The sequence below is a fragment of the Cuculus canorus genome, chromosome 3 (assembly GCF_017976375.1).
Source record: "Cuculus canorus isolate bCucCan1 chromosome 3, bCucCan1.pri, whole genome shotgun sequence".
In the NCBI taxonomy this organism is placed as follows: domain Eukaryota; kingdom Metazoa; phylum Chordata; class Aves; order Cuculiformes; family Cuculidae; genus Cuculus; species Cuculus canorus.
The window spans coordinates 114,729,270-114,747,999 of NC_071403.1; the positions used below are offsets into that span (position 1 = coordinate 114,729,270).

Sequence of the window (18,730 nt, forward strand, 5' to 3'; positions counted from 1 at the left end):
TAAGAGAAGCTCCAAATGAAATAGTGATTAAATACAGTTCATATTTGCCTTACAGATGCTGAAGTGGCACACACTTCATACAGGTATAATCACTCACACCATAATAAGAATGAGCATAGTTAATAAACATACATTTATACTGGCTTCTCCACCAATTATCCTAAACATATTTTTCCTGAAAGTGCCTCCGTACTTTTGTTAAATTAGAAGTTTGCTGAACATGCAACATAACAAAATATAACAAAAGCAAGCTGCACTTGAATTACTAAACTTTTAAACTTGCGTTTTCTCTTCTTCCCACTGCCCATGGGCTCCTTTCTCTTCCTTGCCTTTCGTGCCATCGTCCCTCCCACTTTTCCTCTCTCCCATCTTTAGAGGACTCCTGGCAGCCTCCAGATTCCTTTCAGAGTAGTTATTACGTATCTGTTATTGTGGCCCATGGGATGTGGCACGTGGGGCATCCGTAGCTTGGCACCGACTTGATGCCAAGCGCTGTGTGTGAGTGGATTTGAGGAAAGGCTCTCTGTCCTCCTTTCATCTCATTCCTCTCCCTGTCCTCCCAAAACAGGGTCAGTTTTCTTTCTTCTCTCTCTGCCTGAGAACTGGAGGAATCCACCTTGTGGATGCCCCATCCCTGGAGGTGTTCGAGGCCAGGATGGATGAGGCTTTGAGCAACCTGCTCTGCGGGAAGGTGTCTCTGCCCCTGATCTCAGAGGGGTTGGAACTGGGTGATATATAAGGTCCCCTTCCAACCCAAACCATTCTATGATTCTATAAAACAGTAACCATGCAGAAAATTTCTGCATGTTTATTGAATACAGAAGTACCTCAGGAATAATTTCCACTTAAATAACAAAAGAATATAATTATTCTAGTTTTTATAGATTTTAGTAAGAGAAGACAACTAAGAATAAATCAACTTCATTTTGCAGATCTATTGATTTTCTTCTTCAGGCTACAGTGATTACATCTGGCTAACAGAAAAGTTGGCTGGATAAGTTCAGACATTGAGTGTCCCCTTAAGCTGGGCATGGCTTTACCATGGACATACATGATTTTTAAAGAGTTTTGGGCTACTAGATTAAAAAAAAAAAAAGAACAAAAATAACAAGTAAGTTATCAGTTTTTAGTTCAGCGATATTAAAAAACATTACTCAAATGACAAACATCTTGAAAGGACTGTAGTATTAACAGGAAAAATGGAAAAACACAGTCTTCTGTTAATTTTGGAAGAGAGAGAGGGAGATACAGAATAAAAGGTAGTAGGTGCCTACTTTACACAATGAAACATTTCAAAGAGCTGTTCTACTTAAGATAAAGTCACTTAAGTCCCACTGAACTACCCTATTAAGAGACATTATGTACAGAAGAGTGAAAAACCTTTTAAATTCCCAGAACCATCAGCAATGAATTGCTTAATTGTCAGATGTTCTACAAACAGCGGACTTCTCTCTCTGCATATTTGCTTTTTTTCAAGTTATACTCCTTGCAATAGAACTTCCTTGTAGTTCTTGTACCATGAAATAGAACATATCAATATTACCTCATGCTTTGTGGGGTGAGCAAAATGAACTGTCGGTGATTCTGAGAGTCAGCCACCTTAAGAATCATATCCATTGCAATTCTTCTGTTAACCATGTCCTAAAGACAAAACATTTATTAGGTAGTGATGCCGACCATATACTTCGTTGACCCATTATTGTACCAATAAGGACAAATGCTTAAGAATAAATTAATTAGAAAATATCTTCATAGAAAAACCTACTGGAACCGATTCATATACAGTAAAGCTTAGCTAAAGAAAAATATAATAAAAACTAAGATGAAGAAACATTAACATTAAATTCTAAGAGCTACAAATTATAGTTTGGGAAATTCCTAAACTCTACTTTTTAGCCTACATACACAACAGAAATCACAGACTCACAATATTTTTCTGTCAGCTTTGATATACACATAGTACTTGTATTGGTATGCTGAGATGAACTGTATTTTAGTAGAATAATGTTTCCTATAAAATCCTGCCTAAAAATTACCCAAACTATTTAAGGGCTGCATGAAGGCTAAGATATTATGTAGCCTGTTTTTATTACGGTTATTATTGTTACTGTTATTATTACTATTTCTAACTACTTTTATGCATTAGGCTTACTGAAAAAGATGTGTAAAGGGAAGCTGTTATTAGCAGAGGTTAAACAAAGCTCTTCTTTTGTACCGTTGTTACACATGAAACTAGGCATCTCCCTTGCAAATATGCAGATGGAGTCCTCTTGTGGTGGATCTTCAGGACTACAGCAAAAGGAACTACAGAACGCGGAGACAGTAAGGTTGCACTTACTGCCACAGCAGTGGAAAAACAAATTGCATGGAATTATTTATGGAACAGATGTCCTAAGTATCTGCCCTTTTGTGGATAGATGGATAATCTTCTACACAACTAACCTGTAAAAGAGGACCTAAGCATTGGAAGTTGGCTGAGGAATGACTGGCTTACCACCTTAGGTGCATACTTTCCTTTTTCCAAGTTCCTTATATACCCAAGTATACTCTTATTTATTTTTTTTTCCCTTCTAGGTCTGCAATTCCCAGTAAATAAATAATCGATTGGAACACTGAAGGCAGAATTAAATAATCCGGTATCAACTCTTTCTCTCACAGAACTAATGATTTTCTCTAACCATACCACACTGCATATTAATAAGGAGGAGATACGATATAGAAAAAAAAACAGGTTAATCACCTATACAGGGAAACCGTACACAAAGATGAGGTTTATCAGTTTTAGCTGACTTGAGTGTTTACTGTTCATTATTCTGCATTTCAGCATCTTGAAAAGATGCTACTAGGTCAAATACAAAACAAGTTTCTGAGTAGCAATAGCAAACTCAGTTGCTATACTTGCTCTGAAAAGAACCACACTGATCTCAAAATTAGTAGAAGCCAAAGCACATGCTAAGCCTAGAACTGTCACAACAATGTGCAGAGGTAACCTGTGACAAACATAACAGTAACTGCTTAGGGAACTAATAAAAAAGTTATATTTCATTATTTTTTGCTGAACAAAGGTTTAAGTACGTTAAACTAAGTTTTAAACCTTAGTTCAGTAGGTAAAGTAACAGAGATGCTCACAGCTCTGAGTACCAACTTCAGAAACAAAGTAAGCTTCAAAAGTCACTAAGCAAAGTGAACAAGGTCCCTACCAAGATGGGGGAATTGGCTTTGTTTTCATGGGTTTTTTAAAAATTATTATTATTTGTAGTTAACTACAGTGTTTTAACATCTAACAAATACAAATAACAACTGAATTATTTCACTGACTTATACAAATCAGAATGCAAATGTAGTTAAAGTTTAAACTGTACCATGTAGACATCAAATTCATCCAAGCATCTGAAAGGTGATTCAGTAATGGACCACAGAGAAAGAATGAAACACACTGTTGAGAAGGAACGTTCACCTCCCGATAAGGATCTCACATCATTAAGGGCAGCTCTGTCTTCCTCTCGAGGCTGAACCTTGAAATAAAAGTATTAGAGCAATTTTTAACTCTCAGATGGAGAATCATAATTTTAACAGCAAATACATTACATGTGAACAGATAGAGGTCACTCAAGAACAATTTTGTGTACTTCACTGCGACTGCAGTTCTGGAATGGGATGGCTCCTAACCATTGAATAACACTTTGCTAAATCACTGCAACTTTCTCCATCACAGTAAACCACACTGAACAGACTGAATGATTCTGCCAGTGTTTTCTTATTTAATTATCTATTTTTAATAGCTATTAAACAATGCTTAATAAATGTCAGCCAGCATAGTTATATTACAGTTAAATCCAATGGTTACCAGCTACAGTAGAAAAGCAGATAATTGTTTTCGAGCAGGAGTTTAAAGGAGAAATAGTTTCTTAACCAGAATACACCAAACACTGTGAATAGTGCTTTGGTTTCATTGATTATGATGACATCTTGTGGCACTCCCTTTTTAAGATTAAACTTAAGCACCTATTTGTCCTGTTAATTATACTACCTCTAACAAGCTAAGCAGGAAAATAATTATTTTGGAGTAGAGTCCTTTGGAAGGTTATTTTTGGTGGGGTAGGGTGTTCCTTTTTTCAATTTACCTTCCTTAACTAACAGATCGCTTGCATGAGAAACATGAAACATCAGCTATAAAACAGAAGTATTCTGATAAGGCCAGGTAATGATTTGACATTTTATGGACCGAGTCCAAGTTCTCCAGATACATATCCTTCACCTGTTTAATTAGGACTGTGTCAACATGTATTTATGCTGTCACTACACATTTTTCCCTCTCAATTCCTAGATTGGAAGTCTCTCACAGAAACAAAAGGAGATGCCCTTATGACTAAAACTTTCTGGGTGATACATTAAAAGATACACAGAAAAACTATATTCAAGTTTTCAGCCATTAGAGGTTTTTTAAATAACAAGTTGAATTATACAATCACACAAATGAAGACAACCTTCCTATCAACAAAACAGGAGTAAGTAATTTTGAAAGACTGACTAGGATGACTCCCTAGTGAATTCTTCTCCTCAACATAAGACAATAATCCAAATTTATTCCATGTAATCTAGCAACCTACCCATATAAGATGCCAACGTGGTTTTTGTTCTTGCTTGTTTTCAACAACATCCTACAATTTAGCATATCATATTTTGGAAAGAAGAAAACAATTTACTCTGTCCTTTGCAATGCATGTTCTAGCAGCTGATATTAAAAAAAAAAAAATCATTACGTATTATAATAACTGGAGTACTACAAAATAACTTACTGTTATTGAAAGTGTCTCATTCTTGTGATCAAAAAGTATTTTTCCAGAGCAAGCTCGAATACGTAATAAACGGTCAAAGTAGAGTTTGCATCGTAAAGAAAGGAGCCTTAAACCAGTCAAATCAAGCAAAGAAATATAGGTCAGTTAAGTTTCAGGATACACAAAAAAGCGACAACATGCTTTTATCAACAGACCCACATCATAATCTTAAATATTTAGCTCTACTCCATTAATAGCATTTTCCCCAAAAACAATTACGCTCTTCAGTGGGCGATATGCAATATTGGACACACTGGACAGAGACACTAACACAAAGTAACAAGGTAAGAAATACAGATGTACAGGCTTTTTATTTTCTATAAGTCTGTTTCCATAAACTCAATCTTTACACCTTTATTCCACAACTTCAACAGAAAATTACCACATCCCTCTTCTTTCACAGAATCACAATACCCAGTATTAGGACTGCACAGTAAGGGATGCTAAAAAATTTACACAGACTTTTCTATAGTCCGTGAATTAAAGAATGCTGAGTACTAATTTCTCCCCCTACTCCCCTAATTTAGCAAGTAATTTGCCAATAGACAATACACTAAAGTCCCTTCAAGAAAGAACTATGTTCTTTAACACATCTTAAAGGAGATTCATACTCAAATTTGGGCATCAGGAACAAGGCTCAGTTTATGGCCTCAAGCTGCACCAGCGGAGGTTCAGATTAGACATCAGGAAAACTTTTTTCACCAGAAGGGTTATTGGGCACTGGAACAGTTGCCTGGAGAGGTAGTTGAATCACCAGCCCTGGAGGGGTTTTAAAAAACAGGTACATGAAGTGCTTAGGGATATGATTTAGTAGTGGACAGGTATGGTTGGACTCAATGATCTCAAAGGTCTTCTCCAACCACGTGATTCCATGACACACATGGGCACCATAAGGCAAGCAACAGATTCTGCAAGTAGATCTTATCCACCACTATTTCTACACTTCCATCTGCAAAGGCTGGGATTCTCCTGATCATTACTATTTGTCAGGATCATACTGGCATCCCCTTCAAAGCCCAGATCAAGAAGTACAGAAAGCAGAGCCAACACAGACATCCATCAATTTCTGCTGAAGGCAATGATAAATGTTAAAGGCTTGCACTGGAAAACACACCATCTGTCCTTTTGAGGGGAGGCCACCACAAAATTGTCATTGATACGTATAGGATCAAGGAATCGTTTAGGTTGAAAAGACCTTTAAGATCATCAAGTCCAACCCTTTAACCTAACACTGTCAAGTTTAGGACTGAACAATACTTGTTAAGTACATCTACAGGTCTTCTAAACATCTCCAGGGATGGTGACTCAACCATTTCCCTGGACAGCCTGTTCCAATGCTTGACAATCCTTTGGGTGAAGAAATTTTTCCTAATACCTACTTTAAACTTCCCCTGTCACGACTTGAGGCCACTTCCTCTCTTCATTTTCCGTCACTTTCACTACAACCTCCTGTCACATAGTTTTAGAGACTGATAAGGTCTCCTCTCAGCCTCCTCTTCTTCAGCCTAAACAGCCCCAGGTCCCTCAGCTGCTCCTCAGAAGACCTGTGTTCCAGACCCTTCACTGCCCTTCTCTGGACACACTCCAGAATCTCAACTTTTTTCTTGCAGTGAGGGACCCAAAACTGAATCCAGTATTGGAGGTCTGGGCTCACCAGTGCTAAATACAGAGGTACAATCATTTCCCTAATGCTGCTGGCCACACAATTTCTGACACAAGCCAGGATGCTGTTGAGTGCAGAGCACGCTGCTGGCTCGTGTTCAACTGGCTGTCAACCAACATGCAGGTGTTGACATTTTACTGACCAAAACAAGCACTGAAACAGAACTGTCATGGACTGAGTCAGCATAGTCGAGACCTTTAGTGTCAAGCAAAATACAGCCTCCACTGATCATGTTGGTTTCCCAGCTGTCAGTCTTGGCTGCTGCTAAACTGTCAGGCATGACAGTATTGGATCTGAGAGCAAGTTTAGGTTAGAAAGATTGCAGTGAATATCACCTTAAAGATATCCCATTCTCACAGCTCTGCTCCATGATTTTCACCCTGGAATGTGGGCACATCTACATGTTAGTTTATCTGAAACCTGAAGTTACAGTAAAATTAACTCACCTTAAGAACTGTCCATATATTTTGAATCTCTGTGTCATTATTTCTTCCAGCAGTCTAATAAATTTCTTCAAATTCTTTACTTTACTGTTTGCATCCTCATATCTTTCCTTTGCATCATGAAATTGCCTGTTTTAATTAAAAGAAAGTCTAAGATAAACATGAATTACACTAAAATCAAGCTATTGTTGTAAATGCTGGTAATCAATTTGATTATCAAAACGTTCAAATACAAACTTTCTTGTGAGGATCCATGTTGAAGCTAAAAGCATTTATGAGTCAAGTAGAACGCTGTTCACAAATGAAGAGCAGTCAAAAAATAAATTTTAATTCTATTTTAAATTCTTTTGTAAGGGAACTCTTAAACCAAGAAGAATGAATGACTGGGCTCCCCATGCTGAAGAATATCTGAGGCAAGCAATTACTTGAAATACACTGCAGTCAAAACCTCAAGTAATTGCCTAATTTCTTCATTAGTTATTCAAACTAGAAGTATGCTTAATGCTCACTGCATTATGTTCATACCAACATAGTCATAATTGGGATACTTCTAAACACTACGAGGATACCTGGTTATTGGTATTTCAGATATCTAAGTACAGACACTGTCCCTAGAAGGTAGTTCAATACTCGTAAACCTTTTCAGTACTGGTTGACTGTGCAATCAGCACAGCATATTTCCATGCCTTCATACATGGTTTAAGTACTGAAAACACACATAAATGCATTGTGAGTCAATAAGAAAACTCTCCTTTCCCCTATCTTTTCCACCTTACCTGAACTATTTTAGACATTAAAGATATCTTAAAGTTGTCTTAAATTAACTATGTTAGACCTTGAAGACGTTCTTACTGTATTATTTCTTCTCTGTTTCCATGGCGATCATTTTCTGAATTTATCCTCTCTCTCAGGCGATTCATTTCTGCATCGAGACTCTTAACAGTTCTGCTGACCTCTATGCGCTCTGAGTAGATTTGCCGAGCTTGTGCAATTTTTTCCTAAATTAATGTTCAAAACTCAATTAATTGTTACACTTATGAAAAATCTGGTTAATTTTCACAACAAATACTTTGTGCTATGGAAAAACATGGTCTCACAGCAAGAATAATGTTTTTGTATTATCCTTTGTGTATTTATCACAGCAAATCTAGCTATTGTTAACAATTTTACTAACAACATTTATAGACAGATATTTATTTCAGTGCTAAGAAATGCGTCCATATGAGATAATTAATATCTTCAGAGTTATATAGGTAATACAAATAAAGTGAAACAAATTTACCATATTTAAACATGACAGTCTTCCAAAATTGTTTGTGGGTGTGATTTCAGTTATTTAATAAAGCTTGATTGGATAAAGTCTTCAAAGGATCAGGTATGAGGTTTGTACAAGGAAAGAACTAGCATCTTAAAAACCCAAATAGTATTATTCAATTGAACTTAAACCACAAATTTTAAGGTTACGTCATTTTAATCTTGTCACTGCAAAACATAGAAAAAAGAGCCTCAGATACGTAACTCCTAACTGACCTGCCAAGACAAGAAACTGTGCTCTGCCAGACAAAAAGAGGCCTAGATGCCTTTATACAAAACCACTTTTACTTGATTTAGATGCAGTCAGCTTAAGACACAGCTGAAAGAATACTGTGTAGACAAGTTTTGACATGGTCTGGACATAGTACAAAGTGGAATGATTTATTGTTAAATATTAAAAGGATCACGGTCGTATGACTTCAAAAAAGAAAAAAAGACCTAAAACCTTCCTACCTCTAACTGTTTTTCTTTATCAGCTAGTAATGCTTTATGTCTTTTTATGCAAGCCAAGTGTTCTTTCTGTTTGTCTTCATAGTGCTGCAGTCGACGTTTACTGTTTTCCACTTCTGAGTCAGCTACGTTTAATTCATCCTGTTCGGAATAAATCAAAATGTGATAAATGAGCTGTTAGGAGTAGATTAAGCATCTCTCTAATGTTTACAGACTTACCACACGTAATTATGTTGGTTTTAACACTGCCTAATTTATTTTGCTTTCAGTAAGACTACTCCTTCTAAAGTCCAGGAGCTTTAAAAGCAACTTATCAGAAAGTCTACACTCAGGGGTCTGACAAGGACATAACAAAAAAGCTTCTGATGTTTTTAGGAAACATATCTTGAGGGGAAGTTTTAACTTCTGGAAAAAAGAAAACAAATAAAAAAAAACAACAAACAAACAAAAAAAACCACATCAAAACCAAACTTCTTTTTCCTAAACCTCCAAAAACTACTTTCATTTTATATACTATATTCTAGCCAGAAGTTCTGATGCCTGTGTGACATCAGCCAGAACTGCATTTCTGTGTGAAAAGTCAATGTCCCTCTATGCCTATAATATTATGTAGAGTATAGCAACTTCTACACTACAAAAGTGTTTATACAGTTGAAATGATATTCTATCTTTCCAGAGAAGAAAAAATTAGAAGACAATTTTCTTCCTCATCCCCATCAAAAAGATTACATTAAAAAAAAATAAAAATAAAAAACACACCAAAACAAACAAAAACAACAAAACAAGAAAACCAACCATCATGAACCATAATGGATGCTCTTAACTTTTTCAAAGTCTGCCTTAAAGCCACAACTTGCTGTATGTCAACAGTTCATTAAGCAACCACAGACCACGGAGAATCACAGAATCATAGAATCACTAGGTTGGAAAGGACCCCCTGGATTATCGAGTCCAACCATTCCTAACAATCCCTAAACGATGCCCTTCAGTACCTCATCCACCTGTCCTTTAAACACCTCCAGGAAAGGTGACTCAACCACCTTCCTGGGCAGCCTCTGCCAGTGCCCAATGGCCCTTTCTGTGAAAATTTTTTTCCTGATGGCCTGGTGGAGCTTCAGGCCATTCCCTCTTGTCCTGTCCTCAGTCACTTGGGAGAAGAGCCCAGCTGCCTCCTCTCCACAACCTCCTTTCAGGTAGTTGTAAGAGAGCAATAAGGTCCCCCTCAGCCTCCTCTTCTCCAGGCTAAACAACCCCAGCTCTCTCAGCCGCTCTTCATAAGACTTGTTCTCCAGCCCCCTCACCAGCTTCGTTGCTCTTCTCTGGACACGCTCCAGAGCCTCAACATCCTTCTTGTAGTGAGGGGCCCAGAACTGAACACAGTATTCGAGGTGCGGTCTCACCAGTGCCGAGTACATAGGGGGAATAACCTCCCTGGACCTGCTGGTCACACCGTTTCTGATCCAAGCCAAGATGCCATTGGCCTTCTTGGCCCCCTGGACACACTGCTGGCTCATGTTCAGTCGGCTGTGGACCAATACCCCCAGGTCCTTCTCCTCCAAGTAGCTTTCTAGTCAGACTTCTCCTAGTCTGTAGCACTGCACAGGGTTGCTGCGGCCCAAGTGCAGGACCCGGCATTTGGCCTTGTTGAACCTCATGCCATTGGTCTCAGCCCATCGGTCCAGCCTGTTCAGATCCCTTTGCAGAGCCTCCCTACCCTCCAGCAGATCCACGCTTCCACCAAGCTTAGCGTCATCTGCAAACTTGCTGAGGGTGCACTCAATGCTTTCATCCAGGTCATTGATTAAGATATTGAACAGGGCTGGACCCAGTACCAAGCCCTGAGGAACCCCACTTGTAACTGCCTTCCAGCTGGAGTTAACTCCATTGACCACCACTCTCTAGGCCCGGCCATCCAACCAGTTTTCAACCCAGGAGAGTGTGCGCCTGTCCAGGCCAGAGGCTGACAGTTTCTGAAGCAGAATGCTGTCAGAAACTGTCAAAGGCTTTACTGAAGTCCAAGAAGACTACAGCCACAGCCTTTCCCTCATCCAGTAGTCGCATCACTTTGTCATAGAAGGCAATCAGGTTAGTTTGGCAAGACCTGCCTTTCGTGAAACCGTGTTGACTGGGCCTGATCACTCGGTTCTCTTGCATGTGCTTCATGAGAGCACTCAAGATCAACTTCTGCACATAGCAGTACGTATAATCTAAAATCTTTTCAGGAATTTAAGAGTTGCCCTCTATTGCTTAATAACTAGCAATACAGTTCTAATATTCTGAATAAATCTATTCTCTTTGCTTACACAGATTTTCTTTTAAAACAGAATGCAGCTTTAGAATTTTCATATTAGACTCTTATTTCCATTTTCAAACCATTAATTATTCTTGGCAACGTGAGATTGTCCTCTATTTCCTAATATCAAATTTTGCATGTCACCACTCTTCTATTTATCTTAAGTCTTGCTACTTCTCTGCACTGTCCAAGTGTCTTCTGTACTCTTGAATAATTAAAAACTATGTACTGACATCTTCTGTGATTATGCAGCCTTATAGAATAATAACCATTTCATATAGAACTTCAAATGTTATTTTGAAAACTGACCAGTTATGAACATACTTAGCCAGGCCTTATCAGAAACAAATAAGCCAAAACAACAGTGACGCACTAAAAAGGAAAGTCAAGGAAACTATTTTTCCTTCCTTTTCAATCCATGATTGAAAAATATGTGGAAACAAACCCTCTTTAAACAAAAAACACTATAGCAACTACTTAATCAACATAACCTTTAGAATATTGCCAAGCTTATTTCTTGACATGCTCCAGATGGAATGCTCTATTTCCATTTGCATAGACAGAACTTAATTAAATCAGGAATGAGCTTACTCTTTTCTCCTGCCTCCTTTTACCCTCATTCACCTTGCCACACAAAAGGAACAAATTAGAAGTACAATATGAAATTATTGCTACCTTAACTGGACCAGCAACTTCTTCTACTTGATGAATTTTGTCTCTCATTTCTTCCAATTTTTTTTCAGCTACCTGAAGAACATTTTTCAGTTCTTCCACTTTTCTGCTTTGTTGCTGCATGTCTTTTTTTACAGATTCCATCTTACTCTTATTCTCTTCAGCTTCATCTTCCTGTCAAAATATATTACAATGAAGAACAGTAAAAGGAGATATTTTGCAAATTACTGTACAAGACTTTTATTTTATCTCTACCAAGGTACAAGATTACATGAAATACTCTATGACTCCGATAAGAATACAAGCAGCTCAATGTAGCTGCCACTAAACCCCAAAAGAACAGACTGACAGATCTTGAAGGAGACCACTAAATCGAAACACAAAAGTGGAATTATCTGACTGAAAATTAAGGGGACTTTATTTGTGAGCTATGATTAAAAGACTAAAGAGGCCAGGAGCTCGTGAAGAGCCAGCCATGATAATATTTTACTACAGTAATTTCTTTAAACAGAACAACAAGATTCCTCTGGATCTGTGTCAAAGTATGTACGTTCAGTATACCTAAGAATACAGGAAGCATAAGTGGATCGTCACTGTCCCCTAGACTATTATACTCCTAGGCATGCATTTTAAGAACACATGGATAAGAATAAGATCTTTCCAGAAACAATCGTACTACTGTGATCCTTTCCTAGGGCGATATATGAATTTAAATTTAATCTCTGCATGGTAAAGCTACAGTAGAGCAATGTGAAACTATGTGTTTAGGGCAGAGCAGCAGTTCTGTGACAAGTTATGCTCCAGAGTCATGTGTGCTTTAATGCTGCCACTTCTGACCTCTAAACCTACAGCACCACTTGCTCACCAAAAACAAATGAAAATCATGCCATTACAGAACGCCTACAATTACGGCAAACTGTTATGTTCCTCTCCATTTATTCACTTGTACACTAGCTGAAAACCCACAGTACTTGCTTATTTCAAAACGCTGCCAACATTAAAAAGACTTTATTTCATATCCTTATTAGACATAATTTGATAATGCATTCTTACTAATGTACGAATGTCAACTGACTGGTGTTCTTCAATATTTTCAAGATCTGCTATGTCTGCATTTGTTTTTCTTATCTTTATCTGAAAAGAGAAAGGAAATAAACATCCTTAAGCTTATCTAAAGGAAAAAAAGATTGCATTTGTTAGTTCAAGTCAGCATACAAAGCAAGATATTTGGTATTTTATTTTCATTAGTGCCTACGAAAGACAGAATATTTCCTACTTACCTGTGTAATCCATTATTAGAAGATAAAACTTGTTCTGAGAGTCACATGCACTTTAAACCATTAGGTTATTATTGCGTTTCCATTCAACATGACAATCGAATAAAATATATTTTTTCCCTTTAAATATTTTCTTCAGCAATTTCAGCTAGTTCTTATATTTACTGACTATAACCTTATATAGCAGTATTACCTTACACTGCCTAATTTTAACGTCATCAGCCACCACTATTATATGTCCTACCTAGAAGTACTGAAAAACAAGGAAAATTAATAGTTGTAAAATGGTTTAAAGAGAAATTTACATTAAGAAAACTTAAAAGGTGAAATATTCACTATATACGTTAAGAATGAAGCACGTGGAGAAACAAGATTCTGCAAATCAAGAAGGCAAGTCTCAACAGAAATAAAGGAGAAGGAAGCAACAAATACCGCAACAGCTTCCTATTTGTGTCAAAGAAAGATTTAGTACAAGAGGGAAAAAAGAAAATAACGTACAAAAACGACAGTATGTCAAGGATTAATGTGACCTCTACCATTTTGTCTTAAAAGATGAAAGTATACTACAAAAATAAAAAATATGAAAGCAAACAAAAGAGAGGAAAAACATTAAAAACTATCATACTTTCATATATATTGCACAAGTCAAAATGAAATAGGGGAAGACTAAGCAATTCCTAAAGAATAACTTTGTACCTATTTTACCTGTAGTTCTTTTTGGTGTCGTCGATGACTATTAAGATGATCTTCATTTTGCCGAATCTCTTTTTCGATGGAATATAAACGTTGCTGAGATGCTGTCATCTGTGCCTTTCGGTTTTCAACTTCTTTCTCCAAGTGACTTTTTTTTATAAAGTGATATTGAAATATTATGCATTACACAGATATTTATTACACACATACAGAGAAATAAACAAAATCAAATATATGTGAAGTCAAAGGGTAAAAAAGCACACACACATACCCCCCCCAAAAAAATAAGTGCAGTTTGTTATGAATTGGATGGTTTTAACAATCAATAAAGAACTCAGCTAATAATCAGCAGACAGCTGTTCGATGGTCATAGATCAATGCTTCAAAGATAAGCCATTCATGCGATCTGAACCATCTGTACCCTCTGTTAGCGGTTTTTGCAAACAGACCTAGTGTTTGAATTAAACGCAGGCATTACTTCTAAAAATACTACTGCAACTTGAGAGGAAGCAAGTACTTTGACCAGGACAAACCACTTCCAGACAGAAAAGTTTAACAGGGATGAGAAAAAAATATTTCATAGCCTCATACTTTTCCTTATACAAAAGGAGCCATGTACAGAGATTTCTGTTATTAATTCTTTCAGTTTATGGTAAAGCTATTAGGAATGCAAAAAAAAAAGCAATTTTTTATTATTACTTATAATAATAAGTAAAACTTTGATAGACCTTCATCCGTGCAAAGGAAATAGTACTACTTTAAAAAAAAAAAAACACTTTTGCTACAGACATATGAAATGGGCTGATTTAGTTTGATCCATGAACAAGTGTTTAATAAAATGCATATACTATTCCATTTAGGCTAAGGTCTGAAGGCAAGGGCGGTGGGAAGACATTTCTGCTTTTTAATTGGCCTACATCATTCCCACATAGCAATATCAGTAATGAACTGCCTACAACACTTTGGAAGTTAAGATAATCTTTGAGTGAAATTCATTATACACCGATATGCACAAAGTACAGTTAAGTGACATACTTAAAACTTCTGAGTTTGCAGAAATAATTTTTTAATGTTCAGTTCAATCTACACTATTAGCTATCAATACTAAAATTAAAATATTTACTCAACAGATCCGTAATATGTGACCATCAAAACAGAAGTATTCTGCTGCCACCAATTTGCTGGGTGACAGCTCAAGATTTTAAGCTTTGACACATTTGGCTTTTTAAACTAGCATTTTGAAAGTAATGAGAAAAAAATACCTAAAAAGTAAAATGGGGTGACAGCGGGGGAAGTCAAGTTTATCAGAGACTTCTACCATAAATGAAGTCAAAAGCCTGAGACAACACAGACGCAAAGTTTGAAACCAGTAGGACTATGCATGCCACAGTGATTTCGGTCTGAACAATCAGGCCTCCTTTCCAGTAAATTACAATTTCATTTTTTGGATATTAGATTCTAAAAGAAACAGCTTTGACTCCATACTCTTTCAGCAGCCATAAAATAAAAAGAAAGTTAGCTAGATTACCTGGAAGATTCAGCTCAGCAAATCCCTACTAGATGGGCAAGATTTACATGCCACAAGCTGAAAATTATCTAGGTCCCACTCAGGTTAGTATCTACCATAGAAAGGCACTGAAATAAAGAGGTTTTCCACAATCCTCAGAAAGGAAGTGTAAGTCTCAAAGAAAATGGAGAGGGACTGGAGATTAGTGCCCATGCAAACAGATAAAGATACAATTTCACTACTCATGTCAACAAGTGCACTTTCAACAAATAGATTACAAGATGCTAACCTTATTTCTGCTTCAACATCTTTGCTTAGGAACTTGGGTCTGACATAATCAGAAGAGTAATATCGTCTTTCAAATACTTGATCACCTTCAGCAGTGAAAGCTTCTCTACAATTTTTGGGGGGTCGATTAGATTGCATTACTTCACGAGCCTTACGGCTACTCTGAAAAATACAATGGCTTTATCACACCAACAGAAAAGCAACAATAACTAAAGATATCAATTTAACATTTGTCTAGACATTCTCACCCAGAAATAATTACAATTCTTGATGTAAAATAAGAAATACAGTAATGAAAACTGAAAAATGTCTATCATGTCAAGAACCTGCTTTTCTTAGTTAAAACATTTGTGTTCTCAAAACTCACTTAGTTTACCTGCTAATTCAATTGAATTCTGAGGAAACATGCTGGTAAAAAAAAACAAAACATTGCTAGTGTCAGACTAAGTGGTCACAAGTGCCTCTGTCTGAGGCATGAGGCAATCTCATACTCCATTCACAAGTATCATTTCACACAGACAAGACCTATTAAACTTCTTTCAAATCCAGTTGAAATTATCCAGGTAGAGCTCACAGGTAGTAACATCATGAAAATCAGTGTTTAGATGAGGCAGAGGGGGAAGAACAGAACTAGCATGCCAGCTGTAAAAACAGCCTAGAAAGTTCAGCTGTTACGTATCCCATGCTGTAATAGCCATGCCTGCTTAAAGAGTCAGCTTTGCACTAGACATACCATAAGCCGCCTCTTTTCCAGTAGAAATGTCAGAGAACACGTTGGGACAAGTGGTTTTGGACAAAAACTAAATCCACAAAAAGTAAGTATTTTTACTTCTGCTGCTCATAGAACACCCTGCTTTCCTCAGGGAAAAATATCTTATTTTTATCTTTCCACATTTTACCAGCTCCAGCAGATATGGTTATAAGTATCTTCAGTACTACCAGAAAATCAAAAATTAGTTAAGAATAGAAATAGCGACAGCAGAGACCAGTCCATTAACATATTTTTATGGTGACCAAAAAATAGATTCTTATCAAAATTGTACATAATCTTAATTCAACACCATTGCTTGTCACCTCGTTCAAATCCTACTTAATAACTGATCACTGATTTTCTTTGTTGCAACAGATTCTGTCCACAACCATGTTTCTTTGCAGTCTCTCATCTCAAATGACACACATGAATTATTTCAGCTGGGAAATGAGACCACTTAGAGGCCCAAAACCATGATGGTGAACATCCCAGAAACAAACAGGGAAGAACCTGGAAAAACACAGGGAGAGATCTGTAGAGACAGATCCCAGGGAATACCCTGGCACCTTGGCCAGTAAGAGCCCAAACAGGCATCTGTGAGCAGCCTCACAGCAAGAATCAGTAAGTCTTTCTGCCTGACCTTCTTGGACCAGCAGAGATCTCCCTGATCTCAGGAGTCGAGACCTGTGCAGGTAGTCTAGCAGGGGGACAACGAAACAAGCAAGTGTGTGGAAGTAACAGTAAAAGCTCTAACTTTACTGATTCTTAAACAAATCCCGGTACCTAAACTCACTATAGGTTGTCAGTTTACTGTCTTGCCTGTGACAGAAAATACTGTTTGAAGTTGGATACTCAAAATTTATTGAATGCCATGAAGGCCTTACCAGAAGTCCTCTGGGGGAAATGTCCATGTCTACACTGCACTATAACACTGATAACTAATACAGTTGGGGCCTACTGAGATATCAAGGTCCTCACCTCTCCTCCTCAGAGGGGCAAAAAGTAAAATGAAATAATCTTTCCCTACTCATTTTGTCTATTACAGACAGTATCACCGAAGGTATTGTACATGCTCCACACAAACAGAAAACATCTTTTTTTAAAGACCAGTGAGGGACACAGACACTTACTTTAATAAGCAGAATTGTTTCTATACCCCTCACATCAATCAAACAATTGGCAACTACTACATGATCTATTTCCAGTGCTGTGAGAACCGATGGGAATTCTGGATGATGAACTGCTCTGAAGAATAGAAGAAAAAACACCGTTCATAAAGCTCACGTGAGATCTTAAAAAAAATTACAAATAATTAGTTTTAACTAATAATAATAATATGAACCATCAAGGCTAAGCAATAAAATTCAAAACATAACCTACCTCTGTGTAACATCATAAACTTTATCCTGAAATTTATTTACGATTATTTGAGGTCTAAATCCACGTGGATAGTATTTTGACATCAGTTGCTGAAGAGTTCTCTCATCATTATGATTATCACAGCAAAATGCCTGAACTAGGCTCTTCAAGCAAGATTCAACAGCCAAGGTCAGCTCAGCATCTTTCAGATGAATGAAAGCACCTAAATACATGTAAGAGACAAGGCGTTAGGAGTTGTGTTCCGTAACAAAACATTTAGTAGTGCATTTTTACCACTGAAGGTTTTTGTTTTGTTATGTTATGGGTTTGTCGTTTTTTTTTAAGTCTCTAAAATAAACCTTTCTTTCAACAAAAGGGGGAAAAAAAAAAAAAAATTAAGTTAACTTAATTAGACGATAAAAGCATCCACAACAGACAAACTACCCTGAGAACACAGGCGTATAATTTTCTTCTATAGAGACACATACACATATTTGGAGGCCTAAATTTTCTTCCAAGGTATTTGACAGGTCATTACTAACTTCCATTCAGGCACAAATTTTACAGCAGTGCTGCAGGAGTATATCAAGGCAAAGACTGCTTATCAACAATTTAATGCTTTAAGGGTGAAGGCAGAGGGACAACTATGCTGCAAGTTAAGCAGTCATGAAGATTTCTATTAGATTGCCCGAATTTAGTAAAATGTGCGTTTGCAAGTTCTGTTCTTATCCTGCAGTAAATGCTAAATACTTACGTATTTGGCCTTTACACTTACAGCCAGAATATGCTGATGCCATTTCACAAACTGAAAATAGCAGTCACTGTCAGAGCTGGCCGAAAAAAACTACTGAAACCAAACTTTCCAAGAAAATATCAATTGGTTCTGTCTGAGTTGCTCCATCAAAACACCTCAAGTTTGACAAGCCCAGAAGTCAACCACTGGGCATTTTGAACAAAATCTGTCCAAGAGCTGGACAGTGCTATCCACCAGGGAACAAGCAGCCAAAGCACAGTGATGTCAAGCTCGGAGGGTGTGTCTGATGCTCTAGGGGAGCCGGAGAAGTGCACTGAAAGTATATCACTCGAACTACATAAAATACCTTAACAAAAACAACTCAGAAAAGAGTAAAAGCAGTAGATGTTAGCTAGTTCATGTGATTAAAAAGACAGATGGAAAAGATA

General features: G+C 37.2%; 1 protein-coding gene across 1 annotated transcript in view; it reads right to left on the reverse strand.

Moving 5' to 3' along the window:
• SMC6 (structural maintenance of chromosomes 6) overlaps positions 1-18,730 on the reverse strand; it is a 35,555-nt gene that overhangs the window by 734 nt on the left and 16,091 nt on the right. The window contains exons 16-27 of the mRNA XM_054064219.1: positions 17,570-17,771; positions 17,320-17,434; positions 15,440-15,600; positions 13,656-13,791; positions 12,727-12,807; positions 11,677-11,847; positions 8,712-8,849; positions 7,797-7,942; positions 6,948-7,073; positions 4,800-4,905; positions 3,363-3,515; positions 1,544-1,641 (exon numbers count right to left, since the gene is read on the reverse strand). Of these exons, the coding sequence (XP_053920194.1) occupies positions 1,544-1,641; positions 3,363-3,515; positions 4,800-4,905; positions 6,948-7,073; positions 7,797-7,942; positions 8,712-8,849; positions 11,677-11,847; positions 12,727-12,807; positions 13,656-13,791; positions 15,440-15,600; positions 17,320-17,434; positions 17,570-17,771 (1,633 nt within the window). The remainder of the gene's footprint in view (positions 1-1,543; positions 1,642-3,362; positions 3,516-4,799; positions 4,906-6,947; positions 7,074-7,796; positions 7,943-8,711; positions 8,850-11,676; positions 11,848-12,726; positions 12,808-13,655; positions 13,792-15,439; positions 15,601-17,319; positions 17,435-17,569; positions 17,772-18,730) is intronic.